Here is a 13,865-nt window from a genome sequence, read left to right on the forward strand (position 1 = left end):
TGTGTGTGTGTTTGTGACACTTCTAATTCAAGCGATCTCAGAGCATTGTGTTTTGTGAACAATACACTCAGGCTCCTTGAATGGCCTAGGTGCTGCACCTTACTGAAATTTGTGACATTTCAGACAGACAATCTTGCAGCTCACAGCTTCTACCCCTATGTCATAGGCAAGAAATAAATAGAGAGTGGTCTTTGGAAACAAGACTATCAGCAAAGGGAATGATGATCATACAGCTGATCCATTTTCATGTCTGGAAAATACAGGTGAACACGAGGCTAGAACAGCTGTGGCTCGAATGACTGAAACTCCGTGTCAGAGCAGAATGTCCTGGTTTTCACCTCATTTTGCACTGCTGTTGTAAACAGGTGATAAAAATAAGTTTCCTGCAGTTTCCAGTTTGTTGCTTCTTTTGAAGCCCCTAATCTAGCGCAATGTCAGAGTTTAGATGGCTTTATTTGAAAAAGAGGTTACCCATTAATGTTAAAATATCATCACAGGACAAAGAAAATGCCAGCATCTCCCATGACTGGAAAAGTATTGCAGGATGAACTATTTAACAGAGTAGAGGTGAACAGGTCATACCTAAGGCTAAATCGGTACTCACAGCACTGGAGTTTACCTCAAGTACGATTCGTTATTATCCAGAATTTTCTCTTTCCATATTCATTCCGTCCTGGGCATCTTTTGAGTACCAGCCTTAGCAAGAGCAGGTGCATGCTTTCCCGAATGAGGAAATGCTAAATGAGGAATACATGCTAAATATGTATTTGACCACCTTGAGCTAGGGTCAGCGAAGGGTCTTTAAACTCATTAATTAGCTGAATGGTAGTTGCCCAACCACAAAAACAGACATCTGTCCAGTTTTAGAAAAGTCTTTAAAAATTAAGAAATCAAGTTAAAAAAGCCAAAATACAGGCCCAGAAATGAGACTTTTCAATAAATACTAGGAATTTGCTATACAGTACATTATATCAAGAAACCTTGTTACAAGGTGGTATTTTGAGGCAAAATAACTCTTAATTCTTCCCGGTAATCAAGATGTTACACTTTCTGTAGAAGTATTTTAAACTACTTGGCTAATGTGTTCTTTATAGTTAAGTAACCACTTTGTGTGTTCTGAGACACTGAACAAAAGCGTCTCCTAGAATAGCTAGGAATAGCAGACTAAAAGGCCAGCAATATTACAGCTGCTAAATATTTCAATACATTCAGTTCTGAACACCCAGCATAATGGGGATTATTTTTCCATCCAAAGCAGAAATGTTTCATTCACTTCATTCTTCAGAAAATTCAAGAGCTGATCTTTCTTTAAGGTCTTGACTGGTCTCTAAAAGAGAAATAGGAGCAGTTTATAACCTATATTAGCCTTATTTGTGGGATTTGTAAGAAGTCTAAACAATTGTTTTGTGGGACAATATGTTAGCTGCTCAACTCTTTGAGGGCTATTGGTCACTAATTATCACACACACACACACACCCCTGATTTTTAGAGGAGTCCTGAGCACCAACAAGAAAAGGAGTACTTGTGGCACCTTAGAGACTAACCAATTTATTTGAGCATGAGTTTTCGTGAGCTATAGCTCACTTCATCGGATGCATACCTTGGAAACTGCAGCAGACTTTATATACACACTCTCTCTGTGTGTATATAAAGTCTGCTGCAGTTTCCACGGTATGCATCCGATGAAGTGAGCTGTAGCTCACGAAAGCTCATGCTCAAATAAATTGGTTAGTCTCTAAGGTGCCACAAGTACTCCTTTTCTTTTTACGAATACAGACTAACACGGCTGTTACTCTGAAACCTGAGCACCAACAGTTCCCATTGACTTCACTGGAACTTAGCCCTGGAGCGAGGGTCTGGTACATCACTATGCAGAACTGAGACCTAAATAGACAGGTGCACCCATGAGACCTAAAAAGAGCTACTATATCAAATACTGCCCCACCACTGATGGCCTGAAACCTAGCTGTAAAGCCCAAACAAAGATGGACATGTTTTAAAAGAAAGCGCAAACAGTCCTGAAGACAAAAAAGTGTGTTTGCTTCCTGATGAGTTAGAAGGCATCACTTTATACCCGACCTGGCCGCTCATGTGCAAAGCATGGATGTAAGCCTGGTAGGGATTTACGACCCCTCTGCCCTCCCTTTGCACAGGGGTCAATGACTATACAGGGTAGCAGAGAACCAGGCCCAAATATTCACTCACTTGAGTTTTGATAACCTTGGCAAAGTTCATATGCTTCCCCAAAGCTCACCAAGCACTGACCAGCATTACCATGGAAGTCAGTTTTCTCACCAGGCTTTTGGTACTGCCTGGTTTCAGCCAATACTGAGAACATCCCTAAAGCAATGTTCTACATTCATTGATTTGTCTGTGTGGCATCATATGTTCCAGGAGAGCTCTTACCCTTTGTCTGTTTTGTTGGGCTTATCAGCACATTTCACAAACATCACAGCCTTCTTCCCTCTTCTGAGGTGAGAGATCCCATCTTGAGAGCAGAACACCATCCTGCAAATCAAACATAAGATTGTTCACACAGCTGAGCAGGGACAGCCGTTTTAGCTCTGAGAATGCAATCAATGCCCAGAACCAGTGTGCCTTTGTCAAGGATGGTATCGTTTCTTTCTTAAATGCAGGAGCAATTGGCTAAGGAACGGCTAGAGCTGGGAGAAACTTTTCAGCTGAAATTTTTTTCCAAGCAAAAAAAGTAGGTTTGGCAACACTGAAACATTTCACCAATTTGTGTCAATTTGGCCAAGTTTTTAGTTTCAACCCTATGCTTCCCCCTCACTCTCCCCCCCCCAAAAAAGAACACACTTTGAAAATTTTGTTTTGACACTTTCTTAACAAAATATTTAAATTTCGCTTTGCAACAAGTTTCCATTTCAGAATTTCCTTTAAAAGTCTAAACAAACTATTTTACCAAAACATTTTTGTCCAAACTAAAAAAAATTTAAAAATGCCAACAAACCAAAAAAATCTATTTATACAGTGCTAAAAAGAACATTAAGATACCCTTTCTGAAAAACAAAACCAGTATTTGTTTTTAAACATTCCCGTAGTGTCATTTGTAACATTTCAAACAGCCCAGGCAGTTTCTAGTGAACTTAGGTACAATGAAACTTCATTGGTAAGAGATTTTAAAAAGACACTGACTTGTTCCAATGCACTGTTATGGACAAATGGCTACTCCACTTAGAGTGACAATTCTGCATGCTCCCAAACTGTCATTTATTGGCCCAATTCTGCAAAGTGCTGAATGACCTCAACTCCTAAAGGGTCATATGCAAGGTGCTGAGCAATCAGGCTCTTGGGACATGATTCAGGAAAGCACTTCTATACAAGCAGAAAGAAATTTGGGAAAGGAGGTAAATTTGACTTTTTGCAGGCCCTCTGCACCAAATTTCACCCTTTGTGATTAATGACATGTTTTTTAAATGGCTGGAAGAACCTCACTTCCAGTGCAAATTCTGGCCCAGGAGTTTACACACATGAATATTCATGTGACTTTTGCTTTCTCTGAACATTCTTGGTTAAAAACCTTGCTCTCCTGAACCTTTGTGAATGAAGTATGCTGCCAATTTCACCCAAACCCAGCAGCTGCTTTTATTGGCCAAAGCTACTTGTTGATTATATTTTCCATATTTGTCCAGCTCTTTTACTGTGTATTTTGATAAACTTACTACTGTACAAAATTCAGAGCTGGATGTATTACACTACAAACAATTAGACAGATTTAAGTCCCTTTTTCAGTTCAGATTTTCTGCCAACAGATTTCAAGCTTTATGAATATGGTCACTGTTCTAAATTTGGTTTATGTGAATGTATTTCTGCTTCTGAACTACTGATGAGTGCTGCTTTGGGTATGCGGTATTCATTCGCAACAAAGTCACATGCTGCCGTTGCTGCCCTCCTGATTGGAGGATTCCCAAACGAATAAAGAGCTTCCAAGATGGCCACACACACACTTCCTGTGGGAATACAAATGTGGAACGGTGTTCAGGAATCCCTCCCTTCTCATGAGCATTCTTTGTGATGAAAATGTTATTTACACAAATGCTCAGAAGGAGGCAGGCGAGAGGGGCTGCAAATACGATCAAAGTCGCTGATTCAGCAAGGTTCTTACACACAAGAATAGTTCCACTGAAGTCCACAGGATTACTCATATCCTTAATGTTAGCCACATACTTAAGTGCATGGCTGACTGGTGCTGAGTGGAATTTATGGGACCAGAATCCCTGGGATGCTGTAGCTGCTATGGTGATGTGAAACATCTGTAAACCTAACCTAATTAGCTGCTTGAGCCAGGTTCATGGCTCTTTGCATCACTACAGCAGCACAAAACAACCAGCATGTATCTATGAATCTGACCCCTGGCTTTTATTCAAACAAATGCTCCTAATCACTTTCCGCCCCCACCAGGTATCTTGAGAGTCCTGTCACACTGGCAATGAAATCCAATCTTGAACTTTTACTGTAAGCAATTTAAACTGAATTACTTTTTCTGAGTTTCTCCTGCCTTCACTCTGACCCTCTGGATGTCAAAAGCGTAGGAGGTCCACCAGTCCGACCAGCTGAAAATGGATTCCTTCTCCCACTGCAATGTCAGCATGAGGAGGTCTCCAATATTGACTTCGGTGTAAACCAAGAAGGAGTAGGTCTTGTTTGTGGAAATTTCAGGTCTGTGGAAAAAAAAAAAGTTACAATCTGTGAGTGGGCCTTTGTGTATTTTCAGAGATGGGCAAGTGTCTCACTCCGGGCCTGATCCAAGGTCCACTGTAGTTAATGGGCATCTTTCCACTGACTTCAGCTCAGGCCCTTACAACCCACCCTAGCTCCCATCTCTGAGTCAATCTGTTGCTAGTCAGCTCCTACGCGCCTCCCCCTCTCCCCCCATCTGTGTGGCTTGTGGCAGACCCATGTTGAACAAAACTATGTTAAGTTACATGTAAGTCTTTGCCTTTAACTCAATGGGAACATGACATTAAGGCTCTACAGTGGGTGGGGTGGGGGAAGAGCACCACTCTTGCATAACAGCAAATCCAAGCTATCCTAGCGTAAGCAGAACTCTCCACTGCTTTCCACAGAGAGCTCTGCTTGAAGAGACTGATGCCACAATAAGGTCTTGAATTTTTTTGGCTTGGAGAATTTTTGATTATGACGAGCCACAAGCCTGACTTGATGTTTCTTTTTCAAATCTCTGTTGGATCAAAGTGGCCCTTAGGGAGCCTATATGCTAAGCCTCAGTACTGCACGGCTGACAGCTGCTATCTTAGCCATATTTGAACCACAAGAGCTCAAAGCAGAACTCTCTACTGTTTGTGCTAGAGAGCCAGGTTCTTTAGTTGGGGCTGCAATAGATTCATACCCTCTGTGACTGAGGCCTAGCAGGAGACCCTGTGAGCAGTGGGTTGTACTTGTGCTTGTCTGGATTTCCGTTGATACTCACAGTATCAAAGCAATGTTCTTGCTTTCATCGGCCGTGCCATACAAAGAGACCAGGAATGGCTGATTTGTCTTGGTCACATTCACCTTGCCAAAAAAATGGACCTTGACCTGGTAATGAAAGACTGGGTGGAGGAAGGAACAGAAAAGGAAAATTCATCATTACAAACAGCCTGCAGACAGAGAGAGAAAGAAACTAGCAAACCTGACAACCCTGGATCTGCCACCCTTGCTCAAGCCGACTAGCCCTTTGTTATGTGAGTAGTTCCACGGACATCAAGGGGACTCTCGTGTGTTAAGGATTACTTAACAGGAGCAAGGATGGCCGAATCAAATACTTCAGGGTTATCTGCGCTTGGCATTGGAATGGCAATATGAACTGTTCGCTTGGGCTTCAGTACTGGCTTGGTATCATTTCACGGGAAAGGCTCAAGTGTCTCGGTGCTGGGGCTAACCTTGCACACCCAGACTCAAAGGAGTAGTTCTTTCTCATGCAAAGAGTCCCTGTGAAGTTGATTGTAACTCAGAGGTGGGCAAACGACGGCCCACGGGCCACATCTGGCCCGCGGGACCATCCTGCCCGGCCCCTGAGCTCCCGGCTGGGGAAGCTAGCCCCCAGCCCCTCCACCGCTGTGCCCCCTCCCCAGCAGGGATGCCGCTGCGTGTGTAGTGTGGCTTGCACCCACCCACCTCCCAGGCTTTCCAATAAGCCTGTCCTCCCGCTCTGAGTGGCATGGTGGGGGGGGGGGTTGGCTAAGGGGCAGGAGGTCCCGGGGGGCAGTCAGGGGGAACGGGGGGCAGGGACAGAGAGCAGGGGGGTTGGATAGGGGGTGGGGTCCCAGAGGGGCGGTTAGGGGCGGGGGGTCCCAGTACGAGCCAGTCAGGGGACAAGGAGCGGGGGGGTTGGATGGGTCGGGGATTCTGAGGGGGGCAGTCAGGGGACAGATGGAGGCGGGGGCCAGGCTGTTTGGGGAGGCACAGCCTTCCCTACCGGCCCTCCATACGGTTTTGCAACCCTGATATGGCCCTTGGGCCGAAAAGTTTGCCCACCCCTGTTGTAACTGGTTCAGCGAATCACCACTGCACTGTAAACACCCACAAACTCCAGTCTGGCCACTGTTCCAACACTGGCCGCACCAGAGAAACTTGGAGTACTGCTTGTCCTCGGCTTACTTCTGCAGTAGTGCAACTTCTTGTTGCTCCTTACTCAGTGCTTGTGGCAAAGCCATAATTGGGTCCTTCATATGTTACTGTCAATGCTACTAAGCTGACCTAGCCAGCCATCTACCTTAACAGTTCCTTCCCTAGCTGAAAGCTTTCAGATTCTTTCCAGAAATTTCCTTTTCAGACCAGCCACTGTGGCAATCAGGAAAAAAAAAGTGTACGTCTTGCAGTGACAGGCTCTGGAACAGACATTACTGTATCGAGTTTGAGTCTGATGACTGCACATCTCAGAATAAGTCACTCACCACACTTGGGTTTGCTTTTAGTTTTTCCAGCAACAGTAAGAATTGGTTTGGAAAAGAAAGAGATGGAAAAATTCAGAGAGTCAGACTATTCCAAGCAGAATTACTGACTACACTGGGCAAGATAGGTCCTTTTCCCTTTGGATCTCTTAACATTTTGTTACATCAACTTCCCCACCCTCTTCTCCTTAACGGAAAAACCTCCAAGATCTTCAGTAGCTCAGCGTCTCCTGACATCAGTTTGCAGAGAGGCAAGATCATCATTCTCCTCCCACACAATGCAGTGTGAACAAAATTTCTTTTCCACAATGAAACGGTTGCCACCTACCTTTATAGGGCATCTGAGAGCGAGTCTTCAAATACATTTTGCTGTTTCTCTTGGCTCTCACTTTGTTGACCGGATAGCCCAGATTGTTGCAACGGTTCTTCCTGCAGCTCAGACACAGCCCCTTCTCAAAGGTTTCCCTTGTGTTGCAGCGGTAGGCCAGGCTTGGCTTGTCTTCGTACAAGAGGGAGTCGATGAAGAGGTGGATGGAGCGTTCGTGAGAGCACTTCACCAGTTGATCCACATCTTTGAAGGAAGATAATCAGATTCCCCGGTCAGAGTGATCAGTGATAAAACAATCTATTTGAGATGAGGGCTTTATGGGGAGATTGTCACAAGTGCCTAGGGCGCACCAGCCCCATTGACTTGCAGTGCTCCTAAGTAGCCCAGGGTCCACCTCGGCTGGAGCTGGAGGAGCAAGGAGCAGCTTGGGTAGATGCAGCATGCTAGCTTCGACTAAGCTTGCTCGATAAAAATAGCAGCACAGCTGCAGCGGCGCAGGGGGCGGGACAGACGAGTTGCCCAAGTACTGTCCCATCCCGGACCCTAGGTCCTTGCTTGGGCCAGCTAGACCACCCCAGGGCCCACACAGACATGGCTACACTGCTGTTTTGAGCATGCTAGCTCAATCAAAGCTGGCCTACATATGTCTACCCGAGCTGGAACTCACTTCCAGCTGCAGTGTAGCCCAGCCCTTAGGCGCTGTTGAAAGTCCCCCCACCCCACGATCACTTGGGCAGGTGTTAGCCCTCTCTTTCCCAACTAGCCTTACCTCCAAGGCCTTTTTCTGCAATCAGGCGCAGAGCTTCACCTAGATTACAGCCTGGCTGGAAGCCTCCTCCATTTGGGTAGATGTCAATATGCCCAACAGGCTTCTGTATCCCAATGCTGCGATCTGGAGACCCCCTGGTGTAGGTGTGTAGGACATCAACAAAATCAGCATCATCTGGGGAGAGGCGTGTGGTTGCTTCAGCATATTCAAAGTTAGGTCCAGCTGGATCTAAACCTTCATGGGAGTAAAAAACATCCAAATCAATAGATGAAACTGATGTAATCTGTGCTACAGGCCCCAAGTTTGGGAGCCTTAGTTTAAAAGTTGTTTTGTTTGCATTGTCACCTCCTTAAATACATTAATGAAAGCACACATTCATGTATGCTAAAGCATTAAATAGACATTAAAGCTTCATTAATTATTATTATTAATACACAGAATATGGTGTATATAAAAGAGGCAGTTTAACTCTTACATGTTTGCAGTATTTATAGCCGGTGAAAAAAATGACTTCTCTCAAAATGTTTTCCCATTTTTCCACGATTTTGAAAATTTGAAGTTTTTTAAATTCAAAATGTCAAAAAATTGAAATATTTCAACCAGCTCAACTGCTGGTACAAAAACAAGCGTGTGTGTGTGTGTGTGTGTGTGTGTGTGTGTTGGGGGGGAGAACGGGAGATGAATAATGGGGGAAAAGATCGTCAGTGTTCCTGATTTTTAAAGAAAGTTCTAATTTCAAAATTGCATCAAAGTCAAAAAAGTGACCTGCTCTAATAGTAAATAAAAGTTTCAATTGTGGCGCTTGCATCCACTTCCCTTACTGTGCAAATTCCCATAGCAAAATGGCAAAACAGGTCTAAAACAGATTGTTAACCTTGCTAGGACAGTTCTAAGTTTAACTCAGGGGCTCAGCACCTGGGTCTGAACACCGGGGTTAGCTTCACCTGGTTGTGAGCATCGACACTGCAATACCCTACCCAAGTTACTCCGTCCTCACTGGTACAGTGCTGCACTCATCTGGGGGGAACACTAGGGGTTCTGGGGGCATATCCATGATTCTTGTGTTGCAGTGAATTGAGCTGCTCTACAATTCTCTCCTAGGAGTCCCAGTGAATTGTGAAGTCTTGTTCTGTCTTTCTGGGCAAAAGTGGGGGAAGAGGGGAACAAAATTGTGGGAAGGAACTGGAGGACTATCAGCACTCAAGTGAGTTAGCCTGTGTTCTCACTGCAAAGTGGATGGGTTACCAACCCAAGTCAAAGCAGCACTTGTGATCTAGCCAATAGCCCCAGCAGGGCCAACCAACCTGGGTTTAAAGCAACACAAAACGCTGCGGGTGGACAGGAAGGAGGTTAGAGGCAATATCAGAGTAACAACCTGAACTAGCTCTGCAGTGAAGACAGACCCACAGACAAACTGGGGGTTTTCCTTGCTTTATAGGTCAAACATACCGTGCCTAGCACAGTGGGGTTCAGCCCTCTAGGGCCCATCATCACACAAATCAATAATCACAATAGGCCAAGCAAGTCAACAATAAAAGGCATAAAACATAGGCACAATCACCATTGCTAAAACTAGGGCTATCAAGCGATTAAAAAAATTAATTGCTATTAATTGTGTGATTAATCGAACTGTTAAACAATAATAGAATACAATTTCTTTAAATATTTGTGGATGTTTTCTACATTTTAAAATATATTGATTTCAATTACCACACTGAATACAAAGTGTACAGTGCTCACTTTATATTTATTTTTGATTACAAGTATTTGCACTGTAAAAAGTACTGTAGTACAATCGCTTTATCATGAAAGTTGAACTTACAAATGTAGAATTATGTACAAAAAGTAACTGCATTTGAAAACAAAACAATGTAAAATTTTAGAGCCTCCAAGTCCACTCAGTCGTACTTCTTGTTCAGCCAGTCACTCAGACAAACAAGTTTGGTTACAATTTGCAGGAGATAATGCTGCCCGCTTCTTGTTTACAATGTCAGCTGAAAGTGAGAACTGGTGTTCTCATGGCACTGTTGTAGCTGGCGTCGCAAGATATTTACGTGCCAGAGGTGCAGAAGAGTCACATGTCCCTTCATGCTTCAACCACCATTCCAGGGGACATGAGTCCATGCTGATGACAGATTCTGCTCAACAACAATCCCAAGCAGTGCGGATCGACGCATGTTCATTTTCATTATCTGAGTCAGATGCTACCAGCAGAAGGTTGATTTTCTTTTTTGGTGGTTCAGGTTCTGTAGTTTCCACACCAGAGCGTTGCTCTTCTAAGAATTATGAAAGCATGATCCACACCTCGTCCCTCTCAGATTTTGGAAGGCACTTCAGATTCTTAAACCTGGGTCAAGTGCTGTAGCTATCTTTAGAAATCTCACATTGGTACCTTCTTTGCATTTTGTCAAATCTGGAGTGGAAGTGTTCTTAAAATGAACATGTGCTGGGTCATCATCAGAGACTGCTATAGCATGAAATATATGGCAGAATGTGAGTAAAACAGAGCAGGAGACATATAATTCTCCCCCAAGGAGGTCAGTCACAAATTTAATTAACACATTTTTTTAACGAGCATCATCAGCATGAAAGCTGTCCTCTGGAATGGTGCCAAACCATAAAGGGGCATACAAATGTTTAGCATATCTGGCACATAAATACTTTGCAACGCCAGCTACAAAAGTGCCATGAAAATGCCTGTTCTCACTTTCTGGTGGAATAGTAAATAAGAAATGGGCAGCATTATCTTCTGCAAATGTAAACAAACTTGTTTGCCTGTGCAATTGGCTGAACAAGAAGTAGGACTGAGTGGACTTGTAGGCTCTGAAGTTTTACATGGTTTTGTTTTTGAGTGCAGTTATGTAACAAAAAAAAATCTACATTTGTAAGTTGCACTTTCATGACAAAGAGATTGCACTACAGTACTTGTATGAGGTGAACTGAAAAATACTATTTCTTTTGTTTATCAGAAATAATATACACTGATTTCAATTACAACACAGAACAATATATATGAAAATGTAGAAAAACATCCAAAATATTTAATAAACTTCAATTGGTATTCTATCGTTAAACAGTGTGATTAAAACTGCAATTAATCACAATTAATTTTTTGAGTTAATCTCATGAGTTAACTTTGATTAATCAACAGCCCTAACTAAAACCAAACCAAATGTCAAGACGAAGGTAGGAGAGAAAGAAGCCCGGAGAGAAACAGAGTCCCCCATTCTCTCTTTGTGAGCACACAAACAGATAAACAGCAGAGTGTTTTTTACCAGTGATCCTGTTAATCTTCTTTTTGGTCAGACTTCCAGCAATCCCAGCAGCATGCGCACCAAGACTATAGCCCAGCAAATGGAGGTTGTCGAGTGGGTAATTGAATTGCTCCTATGGAAGATTTAAAAAAAAAAAAAAATTTAAATTCCAAGGGTGCAAAACCAAAACAATTAAGACAAAAAAGGTATCTGAAAAATTGCAATTGAATGTAAACCTACTCAGTCCCTGACTGAAGACAATAGGGTTTGACGTTTATTTCAGTGGGGACAGGATTAGGTGCCATGTAAAAGATTAAGGGCAGATTTGGGGGGCTTGACAAGATGACCCTTGTGATCCCTCCTAACCCTGTGGTTCTACAGTTCAAAGGCACAAAGGGCAGATAGACTCCCACTGAAAGCCATTGGGAGTTGGGCACTTCACTCCCATTTGTGCTTTTGAAAATCTTCTCCTAAAGAAAATGAATGTCAAGCAAGGCCATAGAATCATAGGCTGTCCTCGTATATACTGCTGTCATCACTGCCCATCTCAGAGAGGGGTGAGCTGTGCACATATCCCATCATTGATTTTCATACGAATCACAGCACTACCCTGCTACCATAGCAACATTGTTCCCTGTACTATATTTTCTGGTGCTTTGTCCAGTCAAGTTTAACGGGTCCCAGGCACGGGGTTTCCACTTGGCACTTGGGAGGCTATTCCACATTTTAAGACAGGGGTGGGCAAACTTTGTGGCCCGAGGGCCACATCTGAGTATGGAAATTGTATGGCGGGCCATGAATGCTCACAATATTGGGGGTTGGGGTGTGGCTGGGGGTGCAGGCTCTGGGTGGGGCCAGAAATGAGAAGTTCAGGGTGCAGAAGGGGGCTCCAGGCTGGGTGAGGGGGCTAGGGTGTGGGAGGGCTCCATCTGGGGGGACAGACTCTGGGGTGGGGCTGGGGATGAGGGGTTGGGGGTGCAGGAGGGTTCTCCAGACTGGGCCAAGGGGTTTGGAGGGTGGGAGGGGGATCAGGGCTGGGGCAGGGGGTTGGGGTGCAGGCTCTGGGTGGCACTTAGCTCAAGCAGCTCCCAGAAGCAGCGGCATGTCCCCCCTCTGGCTCCTACATGGATGCACACAGCCAGGTGGCTCTGTATGCTGCCCTGCCCTCTGGCGCTTGGGGCAGGGGCAGTGTACAAAGCCCCCTGGCTGCCCCTACACGTAGGAGACGGAGGGGGGACATGCTGCTGCTTCCGGGAGCCACGCGGAGTGGGGCAAGCCCCTGACCCCGCTCTCTGGCTGGAGCGCCGAAGCAGAACACGTCCCGGATCCCGCTCCCTGGCAGGAGCTCGAGGACTGGATTAAAACATCTGGAGGGCTGGATGCGGCCCCCGGACCATAGTTTGCCCACCCCTGGTTTAAGAGATTTCACCACTAAGAAAGGTCTCCTGCTTTTTAGCCTATATCTTCCTTTTCTTAGTCTTGTCCCCTAGTACCACCCTAAAATAAAAAACACTTGAACGTATGTCCTGAAACGTATCACTGACACATGGGATTTAGGAAGAGATTTTCTGAGGGCAAGTTGTTCCTTAATTATCCAACTATGGGGTTTCTTTCACCTTCTCCCGAGACATGTGGTATTGGCCTCCATCAAACAAGACGCTGAGCAGTAGATCAATATTGCTCAGGGAATCAATATGCCCCATGCAGAGCCATCCCTTGGGTAGGGCAAATCGGAGCAGCCGCCCTGGGCCCCACGCTTTGATAAAAATTGGGACTGTCTCGATATCTAGCCCTTTGTCCTGTGACCCAACCGATGTACGATTGGTCCTGATATTTGTCCCGATATTCAAGTGAGGAGGTGGGCGGCGAGATGAGGCAGGAGGGCAAGCGGGATGAGGAGGCAAACGGGAAGGCAAGTGGCAGGCGGGAGGGGGTGAGGAGGCGAGCAGGCAGATGGCGAGGAGGAGAGTGGTGGGCAGACGTTGCGGGGGAACAGGACCGGACGGACACTGAGGAGACTAGCAGGGGGCGAGCAGCGGTTGGGAGAGCAGTGAGGAGGAGAGCAGCGGGCGGGCCGGCACAGGGCATGAGGAGGTGAGCAGCGGCTGGGCAGATGGCAAGGAGACTAGCGGGAGACTAATTTGTCCTGTTCCCCCCCACCGCCCCCGAAAGGGACAGCATTCTCTTTCTTGCACCAGCCGAACTTTGTGGACTTTGTTGTGTACTGGGGTTGCTCAGCATCTATGAAATCAGTCCTAAGTACAGATGTAGGCACCTAACTTTAGACCGTTGGTCTGCTTCAATGTCAGTTTCTCTTACCATGTGCCCTGCCTTCATTGTCTTCAAGGAAAGCTATATTTCAATTCTTTTAACTTTTCCTGATCATTCAACCCCTCCATCCCTTTCCATTCCTCTCTGAATTCCCTCTGGTTCATCAGAATCTTTCTACTATTGAAACGACTACAAATGAACACAAACTCTTCCAGTTGTGATCTCTCCAAAGCAATTCAGATGTGTGTGTGGGCCACGTAGAACATTTACCTAGTTTTGCCTCTATTATTAAATCTTTGGCTAGAAAAATCACACATACACACTTTCTGAA

The 13,865-nt window shown here is 45.0% G+C and overlaps 1 protein-coding gene across 1 annotated transcript in view; it reads right to left on the reverse strand.

Annotated features, from left to right (window-relative positions):
• Positions 1–1,308: 1,308 nt before the first annotated feature.
• The window catches only part of LPL (lipoprotein lipase), a 57,244-nt gene continuing 44,687 nt past the window's right edge, over positions 1,309–13,865 (reverse strand). The window contains exons 4-10 of the mRNA XM_077818062.1: positions 11,285–11,396; positions 8,010–8,243; positions 7,241–7,483; positions 5,451–5,571; positions 4,501–4,683; positions 2,408–2,509; positions 1,309–1,327 (exon numbers count right to left, since the gene is read on the reverse strand). Of these exons, the coding sequence (XP_077674188.1) occupies positions 1,309–1,327; positions 2,408–2,509; positions 4,501–4,683; positions 5,451–5,571; positions 7,241–7,483; positions 8,010–8,243; positions 11,285–11,396 (1,014 nt within the window). The remainder of the gene's footprint in view (positions 1,328–2,407; positions 2,510–4,500; positions 4,684–5,450; positions 5,572–7,240; positions 7,484–8,009; positions 8,244–11,284; positions 11,397–13,865) is intronic.

This window comes from Eretmochelys imbricata, chromosome 5 (assembly GCF_965152235.1).
Source record: "Eretmochelys imbricata isolate rEreImb1 chromosome 5, rEreImb1.hap1, whole genome shotgun sequence".
NCBI classification, from domain to species: Eukaryota; Metazoa; Chordata; order Testudines; family Cheloniidae; genus Eretmochelys; species Eretmochelys imbricata.